Source organism: Cuculus canorus, chromosome 6 (assembly GCF_017976375.1).
Source record: "Cuculus canorus isolate bCucCan1 chromosome 6, bCucCan1.pri, whole genome shotgun sequence".
Taxonomy (NCBI): Eukaryota; Metazoa; Chordata; class Aves; order Cuculiformes; family Cuculidae; genus Cuculus; species Cuculus canorus.
Genome location: NC_071406.1, coordinates 13,440,414 through 13,467,340, shown reverse-complemented (window position 1 = coordinate 13,467,340; position 26,927 = coordinate 13,440,414). Strand labels below are relative to the sequence as shown.

Genomic DNA, 26,927 nt, shown 5'->3' with positions numbered 1-26,927 from the left:
ATGATGGGATAAGTCACATATAGGATGGACAAATTAGTTTTATACAAGTTAAATTTTTGTGTCTTATCTATGTTTTAGTCCTGGAAAGTCCTTTGGATCTGTCAGATTTATTATACAGCCTAAGTTTGAAAGGGGGAGTGGGAGGGAAATGAATTTTGATCCTGATCCTTGTAGATCCTCAACTACAGGAAGCTAGTGGGATGTGAGAATGCCCATCCCTTTGCAAGGTTGTGCCCTTTCTGCTTAGACTGGCTGCGCTGCTAGATTCAGAAACCCAGGAAATGTTTACTGCTCGCCGTTTACCTTTGAGTTCTGCTGAACCATTGGCTGCTTCCTCGTGGAGCTGATTTTGCCTGTTTTGTGAGTGGTGACCAGAATCTGGTTTTGTTTTATGTCCTGTAGGGTTGCTGAGCTGGAAGATGCACGCCTAAGATGGAAACTTCTGCTTCAACTGCTGCTGGGAAAAAAGAAGGGAAAGGTGCAGTTCTGGAGGGAAATGGCTTTACAGAGACGGGGAAGAAACCCACTCCTTTAGCAGCTGCAGGAGTAGCAGTGGCACAAGGAGGTACTTTATGTTTTCCACACTTTGAAAGCAGCAGGGGTGTTTTTCATTAGACTGTAAGAATTTAATAAGTACAGTGGCATCTGTCCTCCTGTGAACACGCTGAGTTTATTGGGGTTCTTGGCCGTTGAGGTCACAGGAGCAGGAAGCTGTGTCACCACGTGGTGTCCAAACGTCACTGCACTATGAGAAGTCACTGCCACTTGTAGGGAACTGGACTGGGGCGAGGGAGAAAATGGGTGTAAGAGGTGGCTGTTGGAGAGTTGAGGCATCCCGCTGCTGCTTGCTACTGGCTGACTGGTGCTGTGTGGCATAGGCAGCATTGTGCCTACTGCTCCACCGTGGAGGAGTTAAAGGGTGGCTGGCCAGGCTGGCTGAGGCTGGGGGAGCACCTTGTCATCGTGACTGGGGAGGAGTGTTGTGTGCCGGCTATCATCCTGCTAATGAGCTAAACAGACTGCACCATCTTTAGCCATTCCTGCTGGGATTTCATGGTTAGGGAGGAATCTGGAATTGCCCATTCCCAATGCAAGAAATTTCACAAAGAAAACCGGCAGTTTGTGTCATTCCTGTCTATGTCAGAAATAGCTCGGGTCCTGACTTTTTTTTAGTGTTTCAGCAAGAATTTGGTCCTGCTGGTGTTCGAGTCAATTGGGAAGCTCTTGTGGACACCCACAGGCATGGGGTTGTTTTTGGTAGGTGTAATGTTGTTGTGCGGGGAACATGCAGGCATGCTGCTCTTGCCTCCTCTCACCTGCTACGGCAGGCAAAATGCAGCCCCAGGAAACACATCTCTTGCTGCCACACACGTGCTCATGGATCTTCAGGCTGATGCAAGGACCCTTCATGGGGGCTTCAGCTGTGGGCAAGGCTGTGCCTGCCAGGGAGGCACCACACTGGCCTTGTTGGGGACTGGGAGTCCTTTCTGGACAATGTGTAAGGACACAAACTTAGAAGGGGCTGCACCAGCTTGGATGTGACAGGAAACATCTCAGCTGTGTAAACTTTTCAGTCAGTTTTTGTTTTCCTCTTTAAAATATACCTTATTGCTAGCCAGAGTCTACCTCAAAACGAACCCTTCCCCTCCCCTTCCTTCACTGCAGGGTGGTTTCTCATCACCTCAGGAGAGCAGCATGACTCCTCTGTGCACTCTTTGGTTTCTTAGATAGCTCAACTGGAGTGTGTGTTTTCTGTTGGCTGAGTTTTGAAGGTCGTTCTCAGCCCACATTGCTTAAATCTGCTTTATCTATCCTTCCTTTTCCGACATATTTATTATCCTTTTTTTCATTTCCACGTTAACCCGGAAAGATTCAGGTGTACAGAAGAAGGCAACAGCTGCTAGATAATGATCTAGCAGATTAGTTTGTGTTTTTCATAAATTTTGTTAGTCTTTGCTAGCCAAAGGAATGTTTTCATTAAAAAGAGCTAGAAAGTCTTTTACATAGAGTTGTTTGGAGAGAAATACAATTTCATGCTGCTGAATGAGCTTGAGCTACTTTCCTCGTGAGCATCATGCAAAGTGGCAGAAAGGAAGGCTCACTGAGTGGCAGAAATAGAAGAAAGACAGGGACAGCCACATACAGAAGTTTGCCATCCCTCAGCAGATTTTGGTCCCTACACAAGCTGAAGGAACTATGAGGCAACCCACTTGAGGCATCATCTTGGTGGCTGACAAGTCCAAAGGGGCTGATGGGTGCCAACAAAATCCAAGCACATACTAAAATTCGAAGCCCATGGACGTACTGTTGTGAATAAGCACCTTTTACCCACTTGGCACTTGCCTTGGGAGTGCCTCCACCAAGGAAGCAGTCACTGCATTTCGAAAGGTGCAATGGAAATGTGGATGCTCCTGAAGTGGAGTGTCCATCAGCCCACTTGGCACCCCTAGAGACTTGATCCATTTACAGGTTCAGTATTTCTACTTTTATTAAGAGGAAGATGAGAAGTAAGTGGAGGATTGTTTGAAGATGTCAGGAGATTTGTGATGAAAGCATTGTGTAATGAGAAGTAAAGAGCAAAATCTATGTCATGCTGTGAAGAGAAGTGTTCATAAATGACCTAAAATGGCTAGCAGTGAAGTAGCCTGCAGTTGGATGCTGGCCCTGCATCGCTGCAGGTGATGCACTGCTCTTGTGGTTTGGAAGGCCTTCCTTTGAATTCTGACTAGACACAATAAATGCTCCTCAAAGGGAGCAGAGTGGTGCATGTGCTTATAGGTAGAAAAACTAAGTCAAAGTCATCTTACAAAATCAGTTAATTGCAAAGTGTGATTTAGCAGATAATAACAAAAAGACTGGGTAGCGATAAGACTCCACATACATGATATTTGTGCTAATATAACATATTTGCTTCACTAAGCTAGTGTAATTACTCATAACAGGCCAGCAATATACATATTTATACTCATATTCTTATAGAAGAAAGCAAACGAGGCACAGAGATTAATTATGTTGTTCAGCTTAAGGAAGGGAACAGTTTTAAAGGGAAGGCCTCCAAGCTCTCCACCCTGCTTTGGAGCCATATGAATGAGTCTTTATACTCATTCAAGACAAACTCTTGATTTTATTTATTGTAGAGGTTTTACTCTTTGTACTAACATGTGAGAAAGTGGTAGGAAGGCTCAGCTAGTGCTGCAGTTCACTAAGCTGCTCTCCAGAGCCAAACAAACATAATTTGCAACACATTTCTTCTCCTTTATTCTACTGAGTCACACAGATGGAGTGCCAACATAGCGTGCTTCTCAGATCATAAGTTTTTCTTTTTCCCTTGTAGAAATCAACAGATTCATAAAGTTTTATTTATAATTAAGGTGATTAAAGCAATAAACTGAATATTAGTTAAATAATTGAAGATAGTTCTCAGCCCAAATTGCTTAATATTTTATTATATGATTATTTAGGCTATATTATTATAAGGTTAAAAACTTGTCCAGTCTCCATTTCTAGTTCCCTTGCTTTGAATATTTGTCCCAAATATTTGCAGCCTTGGACAAATTATGTTACGGCTGTAGGAAAAGGGGTCGGCATTGTTGATGCTGTAAGCAGAAGAGTCCTTTCCTACTAACAATCTGCATCTCGTATATTTAGTCTACTGAAGCTGCCACTTTTGAGATCTTCTGTGACATTTTTTTATAGCAACTCATTGATCAGACGTACAGAAATTGGCCTCGCAGAAATGACATCAGGGAAGTCTCTCCTAATTTTACATTTTTCCATAAATCATGCTGGCCAAGGAGTCAGAGCTCCTTTCTTCTGTTTCAATAGGTGTGTGTGACAGAGATGGAAGCTGGTTTTAATGACAGTATGCAAGAGGTGTAGACAGCCTGATCTGCAGGAGAACCTCTCACTTTCTGTGCCTCCTCTTCTGGAAGGGCAACTCATAACTCTTCATGCTTAGAAAACACTTCTGTTGAGTGCAAAAGGGCATATTGCTGTGTAAGGTAGGAGACCTTGGGGCAAAGCACCATGTGAATTAGACTGGGTTTGGTCCTTCAGGCTAGCACTGCAACATCCTCTATATCCGCATACACAAGGAAGCCCAGGTGCGTGGCTGCAGGATAAATTTAAATGAGCCACTCTTTCAGGGGCAGAGATATTTAGGAAGATGGGTTTCTCATCTTGTAATAAAAATTAAATACAAATTCTCCTAAATGCTAACTGCCTGACTTTAACAAGGCCCAGAATGCACCTTTCCCTCCCACCCCACCTTCAGCATGACACAAACACCAAGTTCCCAAATTGATGGTGTTTATGTTTGAAACATTTTTCTGATGTCTGGCTCTGTCAAGACTAATTTTAGCATTTCTAAAGCTGGGTAGAAATACAGCCTCATTACTTTGATGTCAGAGCATAGTTTACTATTAGTATATTCTGGGGTTTATCATTTTAGTCATGTTTAACACGGCTGCAGCAGGCATGCACTATTAAATCTGGCTTATTTTACATTCCTGTCCGAGATTATTTATTTGGAACAATTTCCTCTCTATCAAAAGACACGGCTAATGCTGAGTTTTAATGTGTTATTTACACACAAAATAACCTATTTACAACTCAGTATCTGCCGCAGGGAGAATGAATGGGGCAGTGCTCCCTTCATCCTGTTGTATCTGAGTTTAACAATCTGGGTTGCTAATAGAACCATTTATCACAGGGTGGTAATTTATTTTATGTTAGCTGCACAGGTCTCCCTGCCTCTGATCTATGGAAATACTTTGTATATAATGAAGTTCAACAAGTCATTTGGTGTAAACATGGGGAAACCAAGCTGCAGAACCAGTAAGACTCTGGCTACATTATTTTTCCAGGAGGTAACGACTCTTCTCTGGTATTAAGGCTTCAGTTGATGAAATACAGCTCTTTGCCCCATGAGTGCTGTAAGGACAGAGCATGGGGCTTTTCTGCAGTGGATCAGAGATGGGGATAGAGTTTGGTCACTTGATTTATAGGCTGGCAGGAATGCTCATTGCTGCAGAAGTAGCACACTCAGCCCTTTCATAGGCAGAGGAGAAGGGCAGGGAGCACCTCCCATCGCTCTCCAGAGGTCTTCTATAAGCAAGCCCCGAGTGGCGTTGGCAGGGAGTCCTTGCGCAGTTCAGCTTGTCTCAGGACTGGATTATGGGAAGACCATGTAAATGAGGAGGAGGAAATGCCAGCATCCCAGCAGACCTCAGCGCATTGAAAAAATATATGGTTTGTGTGGCCTGAGGCTCAGACAAGTTAGAAGAAGAACAGCCCTTATGATGTCATCTTCTCTGTCCACCCTGGAAGGGCAGGGATCTTCTCCAAAGAATGTTTTTCATTCAGTTGTTCACAATTTCAAGGCAAAAAAATATAACCGGTAAAGCACATTTTTCAGTTCCCTGCCCTGTATTTCTTTTGTGTATACAACTTAAAACTTTGAGATATGCAGTTAACAAAAAAGCCTGAATTGACTGTGGGAGGGAAGGGGGCAAGTGGTTAAAACTGAATGATGGGAAAATCCCAGAATTCAGACTACTAATTTCTCCTGAAGCCACTGTGTGTCTATTGCATATAGCTCAGTGACCCTCACCTTAGAGCTTCAGTGCAACACTGCTGTAAGGGTGATAGCAATTACAAATTTTATTTCTTCCCTGAACATTTCCATAAGTCTCCTATAAAAGTAATTCCCTCGGAACTTAAAGTGGGTTTCTTTGTCACCATAGACCTTCTGGCTGGCCAGAGTGCCTACAGGTCTCTCTTGTGTCTACCCAGTTGTGTCCCTTTGGGAAGCCAGAGGTCTCGGATGCGCAGACTGGTGCCATGCTGAGGCTGTTCCTCTCTTGCAGGATATCAAGGCCTGTGACTAGCCACCAGCTTTGAATCACACTGGTCACCTGGCACCTGCTCTTTGGCATAGTTTAGAGGAATCCATGTAGAGATGGAAAGCCATGCCATTGTTAGATTTAGTGAGCAGTATGTGGTGTTCAGGAATGGCAGAGAGCACTCCCAGAGCAGCAGGTTTATTTCTTCAGCTGTGTGGGACAGAATTTTAGCAGCTAAAATTGCTGCAAACTCTGCTACAAAAAGCATTTTCTTCTGCCCGCACTTTTCCCTCTATCCGTGGTCTACAATGCTGCATCTCTCTAGTCTCTTCTCTAAAACAGTTAGCAATGCGTCTTTATAGGATAACCCTTTCCTTTGCCTAATCAAGTAATTGGAGTCTTACTTCTCGGCCGCTTGTTTTTACCCCTCATGGAGGAACCCCCTTCCCGAGCCCCTCTTTAGGGTTTCTCTGTGTTTTAGCCAGCCCTGTGGGCAAAGGTACAACCTCAAGGTGGATAACTAGTAATGTTTACAGACTTTTCGTGTCACATTGACTTTTTGTGTCACACAGATGATGCTGGACTCTGTATCACCAAGGCATTTGATGATGCAGCAACTTCATAATATTAGCCAGCATTCATTGGTTGTCCACAGCTCCCCCAAAACTGTCATACCGGAAGTACCTACAATTTCAGCCCATTAGAGACGCTGAGGTGCTTTGAAGAGAGAGAAATTTAATCTTATCCCTAACCACATGGCAGGATTGCACACCAACTTAAAAAGCTTTTATGAGTTTCAAATGCAAAAAAATGATATTCTTCACAGGCTGTTTCTGGTGATCCCAACCACTAAATACCACCTGAAAGACCACTGTATTTTGCGAGTGTCTTTTTATTATTATTGTTAATAATAGTCATAATAATAATAGCTTTGACTTTTCTATTATTTTGTAAGCTCCAAAAGCTTATTCTAACAAGTTCTGATATTCTCTTTCCTGTGTATTCAGTTTAGACCTCCAGTAAAGCACCTCTTGGAGGGTACCTAAATGTAACCTTTTCTACCTCTGCTAAACTTACCTATTTGTGAGTTGGTCATTTATAGTCAAGTGAGAAAATCTAGTGGTGATAATGGATTATATTTATCATGATGCTTTCCTGGGCTGTCTCCTCTGTGCTGCCAGCAGGTCCCCCGTCGTTTTGAATTTTTAGTCTCTTTGGCAGCTTTTTGCCTGAGCATCTTAGCATTTACACAGGTTTTGTAAATTAATCCTCCCAACACCATCTATAAACTGTGGCATTTGAGCTTGCCATAATCATGGGGGACCAGGGATGGGACTTGTTTTGTCTGAGGTTGACTGCCTAAATGGTAGGTGTTTAGTTTGCAATCCCTCTGCATTAGGGTGAGGTAAATCATATTGTGGAGATGCCTGCTTTGTTCCCTTGAGGCTTTCCTGCCTGATTTGAGGTGGCTAATATTAGGTGGACAAATCCCAGTCTTACTGATTTGGCCAAAATTGCAGAGTGAGGTTAAAGCAAGGAGTCAAGGTGTGACGAGATTAATACTTGAAAGCCCTTCATTCACATTCACCAGTCTGTAGGCTGATGAGCAGTTTGAGAGCCCTGACTGCCAGGGCTGAACTGAAATCTCACCCTGCGGCTTCCCAAGTCACAGGCAAGCTCAACACCTGTCAACAAAGCCAGGGAAACTGCTTCCCAGGGTTGCTCCAGCTTTACACCAGGATTGACAAAACTAGTGTTTTAGCAGCCATTCAGACAGATGGGCGATTTAAAATTCCCACTAAAAACCAAGGAAAAATACCTAGTAATTTCTAAAGGCTACAAAGGCTCCTAAAAATAACCCAAGTGGAGGAAGGCTGTTAATGCAAAAGTAATTAATGATGTTAAAAGAAGCAGCTGGAGAAGCCAGTTGTGTAAATCACTTTAAAGGGAACAGATAAAATCCATTGTTTTATCGCACAGATTAAGTCTTCTTTTTGACACTAAATAATTGATACGATTTGGCATAGTGTTCCATGGCTGCCTGCATGGAGCAGTGAGACTGTTCCTGTGTTCAGATGGGTGGCAGAGAAAAATGTTCTTAGAAATGCTGTGCACCCAATACCAGCACCAAGAAATGGGGCTTGTATTTCTGGCGCTTCCTTGAGAATTTCTGTGTGGCCTTTAGAAGACAGCCACACACCTCAGAGCAGAAAGAGGACATAGCATTGCTCATCTCCTCCTTAAAATGCTCCCCATGAAACCTGGTGGTCTGCTTTTATGTAGCAATGAGTGAGGTGCAAAGGCCTGTGAGGCTCAGCCTATTCCTCTGCACCATTTTTTATCTTGTTTTTTTTTCTTCCATAGGAAAATATAACTGTGCTGTCTGGTGGCTTCTGGGAGCCTGGGTCTTGTGGAGGTGTTTCTTACCTTGGCTGGCCCCTAGAGTGCTTGCATACTTCAGCCTCTTGCACTTTTCTCCACACATGAGCATCATGGTAAAACAAGGAAATAGAACAGAGAGGACTTTCCAAGACCAAAGTGGCTGTAACAGGTTTAGCTGTTGCAAAGAGATGTCAAGAACTGGTTATCTCTGAGACTTAGGAAGTTAAAAGGTGGCATGCATGGGACACCCATGCTGGTACAAAGGACTTAGCCCAGGTCTATCTGGTCACCATATCCACTAGAATGTCTGCATCCCTTGAGTCACAATATCTACTAGCAAGTCCTTTCTCTCACTGATATTCCAAGTAATCATGGTCAAGTGACACAAATTCTCATGTTCATCTGCCAAAATGGAGTTGTTTCTTTCCCTCCAGGGGAGCTGAATACGAGTTGTCTATGCATCATATAACGCCTTTGAGAACACTGTGTTACAGCAGTCAGTATCATTCCTTTTGGCTGTGTAAGAGTATGAAAATGTTTAGTAGCACTAGTAGAATTTTACTGAATTTACTAAATTAAGTTTGGTTTCGGTAATGCCTCTGTCCAGTACCTAACATAGTGGGCTCATGATTAGGGGGGCTACAATTTTTTTTCCAGAACTAAGTGGGATATAACTTGCAGAAACCTTGAATTTTGAAATTAATCAATATCCCAGGAATTCTGTGTGGGTTTTGTGTTTGGCAGGATGAGTTCTCTGACCTTAATGGTAATAGCAGAGAAAAAACCTCAGCCGAGATCATAAGCTTAGCTTTTACTGTGGAGGAATGAAGTGAATGTAGTCTCTTCATGCTAACTGCTTTAGGGTTGTGTTAAACTTGTGAACTTATTTGTGTTTGGAAGTGACCTGCACTGAGTGTTTTGTGGCTCCTGTGCTGTGTTGGGTTGAAATCAGGCAAACCTTGGTGGCAAGAACTGAATGAAATTTTGCGAACATAGGCTGACTGAGTCCAAAATGAAAATAAATTAAAAAATCCCTCAGTGTGAACCCATATGAACACAAATGAAAAAGATTTCACACAAACTTGTTTCAAATCAATTCTGCCTTTTCTGCAGTCTGTCAGAGAGCTCCATGGGGGTTTTCTTCTTTTCTTTTTTTTTTAATAGCTCTTTCCCTCTTATAGAATCCCAGATATTTTTAAAAGACTATATTCCATTGAAAATGCTTCCAATTGTAATTAAGTTGTAAATAAGAACAGTAGTGTCGCGAACAAAATATTTATATTTACTGCCACTAATATCTGATTTTTAAAATACAGCAACATTTGTAGGGATTGAATGGTGCTGTTTTAGACAGAAAGCTGCCCTCTTCCCTTACATGGATCAGCTCCTGACTCTTGACAGATTTTTCAAAAAAAATCACAGCTTGCAACAGATGCATCCTTAAGTAAACAGTTAAAGTAGATGTTTTGATGGCTTTGTTGTATTGATATAAAAGATCAGTGTCTGAGGGTTCCTGAAAACCATCCAATAGAGGCGGTATCTTCCTGCAGTACCCTGGCCCCATGCGCACAGCTTCAACGGTAGTTTAAACAGAACAGAGATACTTCTGCACCTAAAAAGATGCTAGAGAAGATGGTAAGGGCTCAGCACTCCTGACCTTGGGTCAAAATTTTGAGAAACGTTTAGATTTTCCCCAAGTGACACTCTTTCCCTGTTTGTGGGTGGGAAAAGTAATGTTGTCTGCCTTTTTTTTTTCTGTTTGGGGCTCGGTTTGCTTTATGGCTGCTCTGTGTGGGGTGGGGACAGCAGTGATGGGGAGCCAAGCAGCTGCCACTTCTACATGCAGGCTGTTGTGAATACCGGTGTCCTGCATGAATACACGGAAGTGCCTTCATTGTACAGCTCGAGGTTAAGCTAAATCTTGTTCATTTCAGTTCACAGGTAGAGCTGTTGATGTTCTTTCTGAGGCATTTATAGCCACACTTTAAAGTAAAACCAGAGAAACATAAAGGTGAGGACTTTAGGCATTGGTTTGCACTTCCCGTTTTAACGAGAGGAGTTATTATGTGTTGTGGGAAGCTGACCCGACTCCCAGAGGCTGCTTGTGTGAAGGTACCCAATTTTTTGGTGACTTCCTACGGTGAGGGCATGGAACGGAGCCTGGGGAAAATTAGTTTCAGTTCCTGAACCAGCCCTAAACTTCCTTCATGATTTTGGGAAAGCTGCTTGACTTCCCTTCGCTCCCCCATTTATATAATGAACTTGCGTTGTTCTTTGGGCCTCGAGGCCCATCCATCAGCATCTGGTTAGCATGTTTACGGCAGTGGTCATACTGAAGCACTTAACAGGTCAGACTGCATGTAGGTTGCCATTCCCCCCTTCCCACTGCCTGCAAGAGGGTGCTGCTGCCCCTGGGCACCGTTACAAGGGTGACCTTGTTCGTATGTCTAAGGTGTCAACCTGCTGCTGTCAAAGGGACCCAATAAAACAGATTTGCAGGGTTAGGAAAAATAAGGTTAATTTCTTATAGCAAAGACACTTTCAATATCTGTAGCAGAGAAACCTTTTGGGGATACATAGTGTTGACTGTGTTTAAAGGGATCACACTGTGCTTTGCAATAAGAAAGTTTTCAGGTCATCTTCCCTGGCAAACTCTGTTGGAGGACATTGTGTTGTTAATAGCTGTGTAAATCTCTTGTACTGAAACAAGAGAAAATTAGTTTTCCCAGTTTAAGAGGATTTTCTACATGTTTAATCTACGGGTGAGGTTCATCAAACAGTTTGCTGAAGTTCAAGTACCTTGACAAAGTTTTGGATAGACATGAATGAAGTTACAGAAACCATGCAGAGCTTCGGGGTTTCACCCTGACCCAAGGAACAGACAGTAGTTCTGGCAGTCTTCTGTAATTAGACCCTTAGGAAAGGTGTTTTTCTGGGAATCAGGTGATAGAAGGAGAAGAAAACCACTGACATGGGATGACAGCTTCAGAGAAAACCTTGGTTTCAGCTCTTCTTCCTCTGTCCATGTGCACACTATAAACCTGCGTATGCTGCTGCAGAGATGCTGGCAATACTCTTGTTTGGTGCAAGTTTTTCCCTTTGGAAAACTCTGGAGGAACCTTTGTATGATGTTACAAAGACATCCTTAAAACGTCTTTACTGCAGGGTCCTGTATTTCAAATGCTGGAGCAGTGACCCAAAATAGATATGAGATGGCTGAATGTGTGAAAAACATTTGCATCTCTTTTCTGAGCTCCGTGCATGATGCATTACTTCTGTAAACAAGCTAAAAGGGTTGGGAAGGAAAAAAAGGAGTTTTGCAAACTCCTGTGCTTCTTTTAATTCCACTTGAAACAACGTCTTAGCAGCTGAAATAAGATGCAGGGCTATCTTTGGGGCACAGAGAGCCACTGACACTTGAAACAGGCTGGATTTATATGTAGTTACTAAGAAATATAGCAAAATGAAAGTCTCAGACACTGAGTTCACGTGCATTACCCATTGTAAAGATAAGTAACTGCTGTTATAAGATCACTTAAATGGTTACCTTTGGGACATAAAAGGGATCTTTGAAGACAGTAAGTCTTAATACAGAAATGTTTACTCATAAAAAATACATTTGGAATGGGGGAGGGGAACACATTTTCTATTAATGTGGGTTTTGCCTTTTATGGCAGGTTGTAGCAGGTCTTTAACCTCTGTAGCACTTGAGCGAAGATAGAAATGAGCTTAGCTCTAAGTATCAGCCCAAAGGGCCTTTCCTCACTGCCTGTATCTGCAATGTGTCTTGTAAAGGTGGTTTTAGTTTATTCTTCCTTTCTGTGACCCAAATGAAAAACAATTCCAACTTCAAAACCTTCCAGTAGTTAAGTCCTGAGGGCAGAATAGAAATGTCCTCCTGAATCTGGTTCACTTAACCTTGTGTTTTGTGAGATACAGGACTAGTGGCCCAAACCGTGCTTAGACATGGTGGGAATTTGAAGGCTGACTAAGGCAGGGAACAGAAAAGGGAATTTGGACCTTGAATGCCATGGTTGTAGGCACCATAGAGGAGGGAGGATGTTTCCCTAGATGCTCAGAAAAGGTGCAGATGTGCAAGCCTAGCATTCCTGATCTGCCTCTTGAGTCCACGTGAAATGGATGGTGGGTCATGCTGCTTGCGAGTTTTCTAGTAAGGGTTCTGCAGGTAATTTTGAAACACTTTGCTATGTTCCAAAGTGAGGCAAAAGGTGGTGTCAGCAGCATTTAGTCAGTGCTATGTGAACCAGTAATTAGGGAGGACATGATTTCTGCTTAAAAGTTTTGCAAAATTATTATTAGACAGGTAAGACACAAGGTGCCAGGAGTCTCAGAGTGGTAGAAGGAAGTTTAGAGTCCTTATGGTAGAATATGGTCAAAAGTCTTTATTCAGATAAGATGATTCATGGAGCAGCAAAGGTAGCCTAACCAGAGGTGCAGGAGGACGGCTGAGGTGTGCAGAGAAGGCCTTTGACCAGCTGTTGCCCAGAGATGTGAGGAGCAAGACTGTAATAGCAGAGTTTGAGCAAAAATACACCATTTTATGGGATCTTCGAGAGGAAAACTAGATAGCAAAGGGAAAAGTAAGTATTTGAGTGGAAGAATTACATTCTCATAAGAAGGAAATGGCTGAGTGCAGAAAAAGACAGAAGATATAGAAGTTAGAATAAAGTCCACGTTTGTTGTGAAGATGTGGTTACCAAGCTGAGATGACTGGATTTCTGATGATGTTTTCTCTAAGCCCATGGCCCAGTGCAAATTTAGCTGTCCACATGCCAGTGACAGAGTAAGACTGTTGGTGGACTTTTTTATTCCAAAACATGATGTTCATTCAGTAATCCTTTCTGTAAGTAACAGAAGTTAGGTTTTGAGTCACATACTGGCCTGTCTTTGTAGTTGGTACAGCATGTTCTGGTCACGTAATGAGGCAGAGGACAGATTAAACTAAAGACAGGCAGCAGGATTTTCATTCAGGAAATTGGTATGGTAATGACAGATATGGAGTCTTGGCATGTCTAAGATAGGCTTCATCTAGCCTCTTCAGGTAGCAGATACGAGCACAGCTCTCGCTTATATTCACCCAGTCAAGCATGAGGAGGTAACAAGTTCTCTAGGGAGGCTGGTATTTAATATCTGCCAGATGCCTCCCGGAGAATACTAATACAGATCCCAGGTTTAGTGTGCCCCGGGAATGCAGATGGTTGGTAGCAACATGCCTGGCCCGGCAGTTACATCTCCCTTAGCTCCACAGCAAAGCTGCCTGAATTTTTATCCCCTGGATTCTAAACGCGATGGCTTGGTGAAAGGAGCTTCTTGATGACTTTCCTGGGAGATTTTCTGGAGGCTTAGAGGGCAAGAGAGGGAGAGGTGCTGAAGTTGCCATCAGGGCATTACACCAGTGGGTAAAGGGAGTGGCAAAATCAATTGCCCCAGATGTCACTTGGACCATTCTCTTGGGCAGGACAAGCCAAGTGCTGTGATGCAGTGAGGGCGATGGGGAGGGTTGTATTCATGGAGCACTTTAGGCAGCTCCTGCAGATCACGTATCCCCCTCCAAGACCACAGTGAGGGGAGAGGGAGGTGGCATCCAAGCCTGCCACAGCCCTTGTGGGAAGCCCTGGCGATCCCACAGCTTGTCTTCAGACTGAAGCAGGAGAAGTCCTTCTATGAATCTCAGATTCTTACCAAAAAAGGGGAAGAAAAAAAAATAACCCCTGCAAGGCTCCATATAAATTAGGACAATAAAACTGCCTGTGGTCAAGATCAAATTATACGGTCTAAATCTATATAAAAGAACTGGAGTGGGTTCAGTCCAGCACTAATGTCCTCATTGCTGTAAGTAGCAAACAGGGGAGGAGGAGGAGGGAGGGCAGGCACTGGGCTCCCAGCACCAACACACCAGGGAAACAATTTGCTGAGGTGGTTGAAGAACATGTTTTCAAAATCTGTTTGTATCCATAAGGGTTTGAGAAGAGGATGTCGTCTGCTTACTTGGTAACTTGTGTGTGGCCTGCAAGTGGTTTCAGATGCTTGGCCAAAACCAAATAATCTCTTCTTTTAGGAAATTTGAAAAGTATGTGTGCATCCCAAAAAAAGAATGGTGATTTGCAGTGACATCGCATGCTCCTGCCATAGCACGTTGTGTAATCATGGCACTGTGTGTTGGAAAGCTGGAGGAGAGGGATAGCTGAGTTCTCTCTCCTAGAAACAGAGACCAGACATTATGATTTGGGCTTTCAAAGACTCTGAGTTAATAGATTGTTTTTAATGGGAGAAACGACTACTGGGGTATACCATATATCTTCCGAATTCAGCTGAATGCTGCAAAAATGTCCAAATTAGGACATGGTACTTACTTGAAGTGAAATAACAGAACTAGTGAACTTTATAGTGAGAAGAACTTGCAGATAAAGTTGAAATTTATGATGGTGTAGGAGATTTTCAAACTGAATATTTTGGCTTCTTTTCTGAGTACCCTGGCCACACTGACAAGTTTATAAATCTCTATGATGTTTGGCTAATATCCTGAGGATCTGCACTGTCCTACTCGGAAATGGTAGCTGCCTTCAGTATTAATTAAGGGCTGTATTAGGGAGAGCGGTAGGAGCAAGAGGGGTCTTTCAAGTCTGGCAGCTGCTGCTTTCAGAGGAAATGAGCAGAGAGGCTGCACATGCACAGCCTGAGAGCTGAAGGGACTCCTCGTGCCCTGCGTCTGCACAGCAGCTGTATGGGGCCACTGTAGGTGTGAAAGACTAATCGGCTGGGGGGAAACATCAAATCTCCTGGGGCAAGGGGAAAAAAAGAGCTGGGAAGGTAAAAGCAGTAGCAGGTTTAGGCACAATCCATAGAAGACCACTGCAGACTTAGATGAAGGAAAAGACACTGAGAAATTTAATAACCTGTTATATTTATGTAGCACATGTCATCCTCAAAGCGTCTTATGAACTTGATGTGCAAACTACCTGTGCATGTATCCTTTCATCTGCCAATGACTGTGGCTGCCTTCGGTGTGAAGCCTGATGATGGCTGCTTTGCAGCATTACAACAGTATAGGACAGCAAGTGGAAAATGCCTTAACTGATTGAATCGGGAGCAGGCAACTTTAGGGAGGCAAAACTTAACCTTTGGGCAGGATGGAGAGATTGAGAATGATTGTGCAGGCAAAGGGCACGCGTGATAATATCTTCTGTGACTACAGTCAATCCGTGATTAATCCTTTAGCGATCCCACCCGATAAAGCTTTCTTTAGGGAAAGATGGAAAATTAACCTTGGCTCGCTACAAATCTGGGATGAGCTTTCTTCAGTGTCACTTGGCAGTCTCCTACCTCAGAAAGGACTTGCTGACTCCGACTTGCATGAGCAGCTTTTCTACCTGAGATCCAATGGGATCAAATAATGAGGTTCTATGGATGGTGTTGTGATGTCCAATTCTTAAATTTTCCCACTTAATGGCATTTTTGTCTCAAAGGAAGGGCATTTATTTTTAAAAAGGGCCAATAAACAAGCATTAGAAATCCAGGGAGATGTACGAGTTGATAGCACTTCAAAGTTGTTCGAAAAGAAGAAAAATGCCACACCAGCAGCTTTGCCCCTGTTATCTTCCCAAGGAAGTTCTGTATTTTCAGGCATGATAGTTTTCAATGTCACCCACCCTGTAAGAGTTTTGGTGTGCTGTTTAATCCCCCAACTTAATGAGTTCTGCAGGGATGCACCATGATAGCTAAAGATCATTTACCTGAATTGCTTTTTAATTTCTGGAATGGGAAGCTGCTTGTGCAGCAGGATAATTACATTAAAATTTACAGCAATCCAAAATCAATAAATTTAGTCATATTGGGATAGAAAAGGAGGGTGAAAAATCCCCCCACCATTAAATTATTTCACACGCTGTGCTTGATGTTCCAAGAACTCAACAATAAACTTTGGGGGATGGGAGAGAGGAGCAGAGAACCATTGGCTTCCTGAGACTGGTCAGTAAATCAGCTTTGCCCAGTGATTTCTATAGTGAAATAACACATGGTTGTGTTTGCAGAAGAGGGAAAATACAGCAGATAATGTCCTCTTTCTGATTTATTATAATTCCAGGGTATTAAAGCAGAGAAAATGCTTTATACTCGCTGGCCCCTTATTCCAGCGGGAGAAAGCTGATGGAGCACCATCAGCTGCAAACTAACTCCAACTGTCCACCTGAGCTTTGCTCTGTCTGAATATAACAGCAGAGCTGAATAATCGTTGGGGTAAGTCAATATGGGAACTACTGGGGTTTCAGGTTCTTGTTGTCTTCATGAAGATGAGATAGAAAGCTTTTTCCAAATTAATACTTTTGCCACGTACAAGCTATTGGCCTTATTGCATGGAGAAATTAATGAAAGCCCATGAAGTGTGTTGTAAGAACAGGTTATGTTGCCTCAGTCTTTCCTGAGCATCAGAGCCCTCTACTCCTCCCTAAACTGTATCCAGGAAAGACTATATGAGTGACAGTCTTCTTTTTTTAGTGAGTCTTCAAAACCCAGAAAATCCAGCAGTGCTCTGTCTTCTAGAAGCGCTGAGGGAGGAGGGGTGACCTTGCAATGAGTAGGTTGGTCTCAAGACCTTTGTTTCTGCTGCCAGCACCTCTTTGGTGCAAGCCAAGCCCTGGCAACATCAGTGCTGCTCTAGCTTGACTGCTGGGCCACCGGGCTGGTGGTATCCGTGGCACTCCGCCTTTTCCAGGGTCCACCCAGGAATCAGGTTCCATTCCTGCAGGTGGGAGGAACAACAAATAGATGCAGGTAGCCCAAACATACTTCTACATTATTTGAAAGAAATATTATTTGAGCAGACAGTTCAAAGGGGTTTAGTTGGACACATGGAGATTGGAGCTGTGGTTTTGGTTTGGTTTTTTTTCCCTTCTATTTTCTTTAAAAGAAAGCTTCCTGGTTGTATTAAATCTCATTCATTTCTTCACTGAGGCACAGCTTGTTGAATTCATCTCACAGGAAGATGTATTAGGCGTTTCTGGACTTCCCCTGCTCAGACTAACTCAATTTTATTTTTCCTTTGAAACCACAGAAAAGCTGTCGATGCTGCATCCAAAAAAGGATGTTGTATGAAAGGAAATCTCTTTGTCTCTTGTATTTGAGGAGGATTATGATCTGGCATGACCTCATTATGGGTTAGGCGAGAATATTTCTGGAAATACTAATTAAATACTTTTTCCATCCCTTGTGCCCTTGTAGCATGTGTAGGCTTTATAACAAGAAAAAGAAAAAAAGCTGTCTGTGAGGAATTTTTTAAGCTCTTTCCCCAGTTAAATGAAGGAGATACACTTACAGTTATGGTAGCAATATTAGAAGCTATTAACCAAAGTTTTCTTAGTTGTGATGAACTAGAGGAAAATAATTATCTGAAAGCAGAGAGTAAAGCTGGGACTCTCCAGGTGATTTTATCTATACTTGACTTTAGGAGTCTGAATAACTGTTTTAATTTCAACAAGATCATTCTGGATTGCGGAAAGCATCCGTCCTTCTCTGCAGTTTTTTTTTGCTTTTAATTTTTTTCACATTCAGTTTCAGTGAGCACAAGCAGGAGTGCACACCCCCACAAACTGTGTCGTTTGAAAAACTGGTGATGAGCTGTAGCACAGGGTGGAAATCTTTTACATGGGCGCAGCTAAGGAAAAAATTATATAGGACTATAGGACCACATCTAATGTATTTATTAAGGGATATCCTCCTGTTTTTTCTTATGTGATATTCTCTTCCTGGGTTTACCCATTTTACTTCAAGAGCCATGTCCTCAACTTGTGGCATTTCAGTGAGTTTTAGCAGCTCCGAATCCAGCCCTGGCCGTCTGAACTGTTTCCTATTGAGGTCAGTGGGAGTCTTCCAGTTAACTTCAATGGGAGCTGGACTTGGCCTCTGACAAAATGTCTTTTAAAATTGCCTTCAGCAAATAAGCTTGTAAATGTTAGCACTAAAATAGCAACTTGCAGGCCCAAATATGTCTGTATTGAAAACACATGCTGCCAGATAGATAAAAATGTGTTCTTACAAAGCCTTCAAACATCATCACGTGAAGGTTGTAAAGTTATTTTTTTTCCATTGTGAAATGATTTTGATTGTATATTTAGCACTTTGGTTCACTACCCTGTTGTATGGTACTTCACATACGATTAAGTGTAATGAGGCAAAGCCCTGGCTTGTCTGGACGAGTAGTCGGTGGTTTTTGTTTTCAGTTATTGTTCTAAATCCAGAGACGTGGTTCTTTTTTCTGTGAATGTGAGATTTTCTCCAAATGCCAATATTCCACTGGTATGTAACAATATCCAGTCCTTCATTTTGTTTGAAGTCTTGTTGCCCCCATGGGTATGAAATGGGACTGCTAAATGAGGAAAATGGACACTTTCTCATGTTAACTTCATGTCATTTCTCATGTTAACTTTAGGAGTTGCTTCTTACCCTGCAAGCGGCCAACCTTACATTATAACATTGTAAATGGAGAGAAGATTGTGGGGGAATTGCTCACATTTTTACCTTTTTTTTTTTTTTTCTATCTGCCATTCCCAGTGGTTAAGGTAAATGAAAGCTCTGGTTAGGGTGTCTGGGGGCAGCCGATGAGTGGCCCATGGCTGGTTGCTCACTTTGCACCACTGTGCAACTGCCGGAGCATTTTGTCTGTCATCAGCATCCTGAAGTGCTGCACTTGAGATAGTGATGGTTAAGGCAAATGGAGCTGGGCAATGGCTTAAATGCCTCTTGTAAATTGTCAGGCCCTGGGAGTGGATTGGTAATGGATAAGTTGATTCAAGCCAAAGCAGGGGCAGCTGAGGAAGTGGTAACTCCATCAGCCATTCCCAGCTCTGCTGCCTCTGCCTGTCAGTGAGCCGGAGGCACCCGGCCTTCAGCGGAGGGAAATTAGAAGATTTTATCTGGGCTCATCTGGGATGACTTGTGTAACCATCTCCATCCTCCAGATTCAAGGTGATAATGTTTGGATACTCCTCCCAGCCACATGGGTGATGCAAACACTGTTGTTGCCTTTGTTACTGTTTCTCTCATCAGGAGTAATTCTTTGCAGGGGTCAAAATCAAAGCTCTTCCTATGAAGTCTATTAAAATGAATTGAACCTGACTGCGTAGAACAGGGAACAGGAAAATCTTTGACACAGTAAACCCGCTTGGGGAGCTAATGGAAGACGCAGCTCAATGGATAAAACACTGAGAAGGGCTGGAGATTGCCAAGACAAACAGTTGGACTTTTCCAGACCATGTCCTTGCCTACATGGGACATGCTCACATCAGGGGGTCCTGTCAGTCCCTGCGAGTGGTGGCAGGAGAACAGTTTTGGTGCTGTTGGTTTTGTGTAACTCCTTTTCCTCTCATGGGGGGACTACTGAAAGAAAATCTTCTGTTAGTTGGCACTTGGCATTTATGCTGTCTCAGAGAGGCCTCTTCAGGCTCATCTGCGTCAACAAACTGCTTTAGAGGAGAATACAGTCTGTACCAGCAGAAGGGCTTCTCCTGCAGCTTAAAACCCATTCCCCAGGACAGATCACAAAGAAAAATGAAGTTTTCCCAGTAATTCCTTTCTCTTCTTTGAGGTTTTAATTGGCTGGTTCATCAGTCTGTGCTCAGGACTTCAGGAGAGTAGAGCAGTGCATGTGTAAAGGTACCAGGACCCATCCTCCTCTCTCAGGAAGCTGAGGGCACCTGCAGTGCTTTGCAAACTGGATGCCAGGTGGCCAGTCGAGCCTGCACCCATCGTGTAGAAGAGAAAAGCATGCAGAAGCTTCTGCACAGATTGCTGCATGCCGCAACATTTTTGGCTTTGCAAGAGAAGGGGCCCCATTCCTCCCTTTACCAAGGAGGCTTTCAGGAAGGTCTGACCTTCTTTTTCTCTGACTCTTGAGCTGATATAGGTCTGTAAGTTTGGATAAACACACTTGTAGGATAAAGGTGCAGATGTTTCAGGTCCTGGTTACTGCCTTTGCCACATGCAGTGAGACTACAGCACAGCTCAGCACAGACACTGAGCCTAAGTCGATTATATGGAAAAATAACATGAGCAAAAGCAGGGTGAGGCAGATGAACAGTATGAAATTTAAAAATCTCAGCCCTGTTATTAATTTCTCTGGAAAATGTGAACTAATGATTCTGCTTTTAATTCATTAGTATTTAGGCTAAAAATACGGTGGCTCTGAAAGAAAATGATAGAGTGAAGGGAAAGATGTAATAAAATCTCCCTCCTCCTCTTAAAAAACCCCAATGTTTTGCACAAAGCAAAGACAATTCACTGATTAGAAATGAAAGTTGTAGTCCCATGAGGCCAGGCTGGAATTACTGCATACCACTTGCCTTTGAAATCAAGGCCTCCAACCTTCTTAATGTCCAGGTGGGGAATTCCGGTGGCTTTACTCTAATCCAGGCAAATCTGAAATCCAACCCTGTTGGGAGGAAACAATGTGGGAAACAGATTCATCTTGATCTCGGCTTTGTGCCTTGGAAAACGATTAAGACCAACTGTTAAGCAGCTCCCAATAGAGTTCACAAACCTGCCGGCCTCTGTGTGACACAGATTTCTCAGTTTAGGCTTCACCCCCTAAAATAACAGATGGAACTGATCCGGTTAAGCTACAAAGTGTGTTTCCCTTATTCTGCAGTTGTTAAAATATTATTTTTGTAGTTGCAAATTATTTTTAACCTGATTGCTTTGCTGTGATTAATTTTTTTACACTTTGTATTCTTACTTGAAAAAAAATCAAAATGAAACAATATAGTGCTGCTGACTGCAACCACACTGACTTCTTTGAGACTGATGCCCTGAGACACTAAATCCTATGCAGTACTGTGGAGGTCACACACATGGTCCTATCAAACTTACGCAGTAGGGTTCCTTCTATACCCTTTTTCCTGTCCCGATCTCAGTCAAGATAACTGGTTTTATAGTAGCTTTTGAGGATTTCAAAGTGATTTAGAAAATCAAATCCTTTGAGGTAGAGAAGTATTCTTGTTCTGCACATAAATAAAAGGGGGAAGCAGAAAAGCTGCTCTTTGTTAAAGCTTGTTTTGGCAAATCCACGAAGAAAACCAAGGACTCGCAAGTCCATCCACCAATATAGTTGTCTGAAAAATTTCCTAAAGAAAACCTGTTTCCATGAGATTTCAGGAATCTGAAATGGTTAATGCTGGAAGGACACCCTGACCTTGCAGAAGCTTCCTGAAAATGAGTACTAGAAAGTTTTGAGGTCTTACAACACTGGTTAAGGGAGAGGGGCAAGAAAAGAATAATTAAACATTCATATAATGTTTATTATTCTTATTTTTATTACTTATGTTAATTACATATGGTTACAATCAACACCCATGGGTAGCAAAACTTGTTGTTTGTTTGATTCTCCGGTAATTTTGCAAGTGGTTACTAGCAGATCTGTGAAGTTTGGCATCAGACCATGCTATTTAAGGTTGGGATTTCAAAAGCTTCTAGTGGAATTCAGAGCATAGATCCCTCCATTTCTTCCCTGCAAATAGACTTTTTATTCTTTGCAGTGGATTTGTCATTATTGCAGTTTTGGCAAGGATGTATGAACAAGTTTTATTTAACACCACTTCTCAGCATTTCATTACTTAAAAGGCATGGGCAGCTTTGGTCTCCTCCCTTGCTTTTTAGACAGCATATCCAATAGGATGTTTTTAAAAGTACTATTAAATATGCAGTATTGTGCATGTCTTTAGCGCTATGTCAAGGACAGAGGGTTGGATTCTGCTTTTTTTCCTACTGAAAATATTTTGCTAAAGTTCTGTGTGTGTGTGTTGTGTGTGTACACTGGCCACCAGTACTGCTCCATGGCGTACGCATAGTTTCTGTGTCTTGCTAGGACCAGGAGGAGCTAATAATCCAGAAGGAAAACCAGTCAGAGAGTCTGTTTCAGCCTTAATATGGGGGCAGGAAGTGTAATGGAGGAATGTTTCTGCCATTAGGGGGGTTCCTTAAGCTCGGATTTGTTTTTGTCTTTACCAGCCTGATTTTCTCCAAAGATTGCCCCATTTCACCCCTTTGAGGCTGCCCAGACACTATATATTTGAGTTGAAACTGCAGCTTTCTGGTTTGCAAAGTGGCTTGAAGAGACGGTTGCAGCTGGGTTCCCAGTGCCCAGCAAGGATGAGGGGCTACATGGCAGCACTGGCACCTCGTCTGGGAACAATGCCAGTGGAGCCCAGGCAGGGTAGAGGAGGGGGTTAAAACCTCCTGCTGATCTATTTCAGAGTGGAGGCAGACCCCACAGTGTACTTCACTGCCTGCAGGTTGTCCATTTCCTCTTGCTCCTCATCTGCAGGGCTCCAAGCACCTTCTCCACCAAATTACATCCCTACCCCACTAGCATTAGTGTTGTGCTTCCATGTGTACTTTGCTGGTGTTCATTGGGTTCAGTGATATTTAAGCATGTCCTTAAAGCTGAATCTGAGTGCAAGAGTTAGACTGAATGGGAATGTCAATGTGACAAATAAATGCTATACGGTTCAGGCAGAGTCTGCTCTTCATCTTTGCAATTTTGTAGAGCTGCTTGCGGTTAAGTATGAGTGTTTCCTTCTTACATGCTGGGAATGCAGTAAATAAATGGAGAGCATACAAGGGGGCTCTGTTAGCACCAAGCCAGAAGTCCAGTCAGATAGTCAAGGAGGAGTTGGAAAGAGTTTGAGAGACGTTCGAGTCTGTAATGGCTAGGTTTTTATTTAGCAATATACGTACTTAATTTATGCTTGTAGCAAAAGCCGTTGCCTATGCAAAAGCAGGCGTGCAATTACATGTGCGCTTCTGCTCGGGATTCCAGGCCTTAAGAAAGAAGCGATTATCATCATAGATGAGCTATACTGTAACGGCTCTTCATGTTGTATAAGGAACATCTGTATGCCACATTATACACATGTGAAACTATTCTTATTCTATTCATTTGATTTCCATGGGAGTTTGCACAGTAACCGTTTGCATTCAATGGCTGCATAGAGACTTGTCTTGCAAAGAGTTCACCATTTATGTACGCAGCTCTTGGTATGCAGAACACACCTAAATGGTTGACATTTACACTTGTGCAGTTAGTATTTTTGCAATGAAAAATCCAGTTGGTTTGCCCCAGAGGACTTGCCTTGTGAGATTTTCATAGTAATTACAAACATGGTACTTGCCAATTATTCTGTTCAGGTACATTCCTTAACGAATAACAGATTTGTTTTGATAAGAGTTACCCCTCTGTTCACTGATTATGAGAGAATGATTGGAGGTGAATGACTGTGAAGGAGTTTTTGCAGTTGCCAGTGAAAGATCTCTGACTTTATTTATTTATTTATTTATTTAACTGTTTTTAACAGTGATTTCCTCCTAGGCTTCTCCCCATAAAAACCCTCATTTTTCACAGGATGCAATTTCCTCATTTTCCCAGTTCTTCTAAGGCTTGGGGAAGTACGGTTCAGCAGTTCACCTGCTATATTGAGCTACCTCCTTAAGGAAAGAGATGCACAAGGCCTTGCCTCAGAGGCAGTGGAGTGTTTAAACTTCTGCTTTCCCCTGCTCGTTCTTTAACATGGCTATTTATTGTTAGTGTTGTTACTCATACAGATGTTCTTCGCAAATTTTACTGAGTTATTGTCCACACTAATTTCTTATGGCAAAGGGTTCCCCTTTGGAGTCACGTGTCAAAATCTCTTATGTTTGCAAGAGTTAGTGAGTGGTGCATTACCGTTGACCATCTTGATTTCCATTTGAGATATCAGATAGTGTTGCCTTGGCTTCTGACTGTGCTTTTTCTGAGGCTAATAGTTTCCACTTTTCCAGTTGCCTCTGTCAAAACCAAAAATTTTTTAACTGAGAAAAACAACTCAAGAGGAAGAGTGTGTGGATGATCAGCTCTTCATGGTTTTCATTCTTTGCAACACAATAGCAGGATAAAGAAATTACATGGGGAGAGATGGATTCTAAATAATTATGTTGATTCCGTACACAGGGATATGCCAAGCCTTGCCACAGAGGTACTGCTGCTCTCTTTTATGTGGCTTTTACACAGCACAGAGGGAGCCCTGTGAGCACCACAACAGGCTTTCAAAATATTTGAAGGGTTGTTCTGGTGTATTACCCGTACCCTTCCACAAGAAGTGCTCGAGGGGAAGGGAGAGGGCAGGAGGATGCCGAGGACTGCAAAGAAAATTCATGAACATTAACAGAGTGTGAGAATTTTTGGTACAAAGTTTAAGGTTATTTTTTGGCACTGATAAAGTAAATGTTCATCTGTGAGTTTTATTAACTGAATATTTAAACTACAGGGGCAGTATAATGTTTGTGTATATCTCCTTGATGGGGCTTTTTCCCATTCTTTTTTGGGGTCTGGGTTTAATAATACTAATGTTCTCATCATATATTTTAGATAACGGTCACCATATTTGCCTGTCTCTGTAGGACACAATGAAAATCAATTAGCTAATGTTTATAAAGGAGGACACTCTGATTCCCTTACTCTGACTAATTACTCTCTGAATACCTGTATTGATTTAGCAGGAGTGTTCCCAACATGGGATGTTCTTTGCAGGGAGAAGAACATCCAAGTCTGGCCAGACGTGCCTAGGGGATGACACATGCTTCTGGTTTTCCAGACAGCTCTGAGGAGTATATTGACAAATGCCTGATACTTAAGTGTGTCACCTCCTCAAGGCTCTGCAGGATGGGTTTATTGCAACTGAATATCTCCAGGGTTTGTTAGACCAAATAAAACATGACTTGAGGAAATCCTTAGGAGAATCCTTAGGTTCTCCCTATTTGGCCACTAAGCATGATTGCTTGTATTGTACTGCTGCAGCAAAGTGTCTTCATCAGAGGTGGTCCCCTATGTAGCCTGGATAAACCAGAACAAAACAGGATCAGACCCACATCCTGTTCAGGGTCTGAACATTGGGGAAGGCAGTACTTATTCTAGGATAATATATGGATGAGTGCGTGTGTTTGGGTGCATACATAATGTTCATACATGTCAGATCAGGAGAAATGTATTCCAATATGTTTTTTTTTTTTTCTGCTCTAACAAGTACAAACTTAATCTGGTTGTAAAAGTACCAGTTTGTATTTAATAAGGAGGTGGCCTGGATCCAAGCACCCAGAGATACCAGCACTGCTGGGTTTGTGAATGAAGGAGGACTTAGCTAGGGCTCTGCAGACACACGGATACATCTTTTCTGGCTGTTCTATCCTAGGGAGGACTCTGGCACCCACTGTGGGTGACAGATAATGACAGCTCCAAGTAAACTTTCTGACTAGAGAATCCAGAGCTTCAGGCAAAAAGCTGGACAGAAGAATGTGAGCTGAAAGGAAAAATCTAATGGCTCTTCAACCACCAGGTAATACAGTTCTGAGTTCAGGTTTTAAACTCATTGTTCAGGTAGCAGCAGCAACTGAACCTCTGCAGCCCAGACTGCAAAACCCTTTTTAGATCTGTGCAGAATTAGCCTGTCCCGAGCCCAAACTGCCACACTTTAGCTTATTACCTGAATGAAAGGCACCTTGCCCTGGGTGCCTCACAGCTATCAGTACAGATCAGCAGTTTTTCCCCAGCAAATGATGAAAACAGTATGTGTGCAGCAAGGAGCTGGAGAAAAACTAGCAATCAGCAGTGTGAAAAGCAGGCTGTTAGTCCGGGACATCCCTGGTTTCATGGCTTGCAGTGCTCTGGGAACAGGATGCAGACTGGCAAGTGCACAGAGCAAGCAGACTAGCTCCTCTACCAATTCAGAAGTCTCTATCTCATTCTTTGCCTATCGTGAGTCTCTGAACTGAAGGAAAGTTTATCCCAGGCCAGGTATGGAGTGGCAGATATGCATTTCTCCCTCCTATGACTCAGAGGCAAAGTAGCAGCTTTGGTCTGGCGGAGGTGTAGCTGGGTATATGTTGCAGCCCAAGCATAATAAAGGTCTGGAGGCTATAAGTGGGGAAAACCATTCACAGTCCTCACTTGGCAAAGCTCTTTAAAAAAAAAAAAAAAAAAAAGAGCACTTTGCCCCAAGCCACAGAACCTCCCAAATCTCAGTTGGTTCCCAGAATTCAGACAGCAGTGTTCCTACGAGAAATGAACACACACAGTTCATTTTAATAAGGATCAAATTGGCAGCTGCCTGGAGTATTAGTTACAAGAAAATAATAGATGTGGTAGAGGGAATATTTAAGCCATTAAAACGACTACAGGGATGTCCTGTCAGTCCTTTTTCTTTGGCTTCTTCCAAACAGTTGTGCAGCAAAAATGTATCATCAGGGGGAGGTGAACACATGAACATCTTTTTGGTAGGACAGTGCTGCTCTTGAGGCTTTCGCCATTTCCTAGATTGCATTAAGGGTTGCTCTTTGCTGTAGCTTTTACAGATAATTGCTTTTGTAGGCCTTTCCCATAACTGCTCCAAAAGTCCAAATGTATCCCGAGTCTTGTGACTTGACTGAACAGCATGTATTTTTTGTGGCTCTTGTGATGTTGTGTCTTTTAACAGTAATCTGGCATCATCTCAGCTTTGCAGACTCAAGGGTCAGATGTGATGACTCAGTTGTGACAGGACAGTACTGCTAATCGTTATGAAAGTTTCTCCCTGAATAAATTCTTGTGTGTTTCTGGGCATACATATGTTTCATGGTGTATTCCTCTTTAAGCAGCCTGAAATATCTGTGGATCCCTGACTAGGT

At 42.7% G+C, this 26,927-nt stretch overlaps 1 protein-coding gene across 6 annotated transcripts in view; it reads left to right on the top strand.

The window, feature by feature from the left end:
- The window catches only part of GLI2 (GLI family zinc finger 2), a 197,610-nt gene that overhangs the window by 49,986 nt on the left and 120,697 nt on the right, over positions 1-26,927 (top strand). For 4 of the 6 annotated variants that reach the window (XM_054070500.1, XM_054070501.1, XM_054070503.1 and 1 more), the window contains exon 2: positions 403-565. The exons of 1 other annotated variant lie outside the window; for it this stretch is intronic. In XM_054070500.1, the coding sequence (XP_053926475.1) occupies positions 433-565 (133 nt within the window). In that variant the 5' untranslated portion in view covers positions 403-432. Of the gene's footprint in view, positions 1-402; positions 566-3,980; positions 4,002-26,927 lie in introns of those variants that run through there. One more of the 6 variants, XM_054070505.1, reaches the window with a different exon arrangement.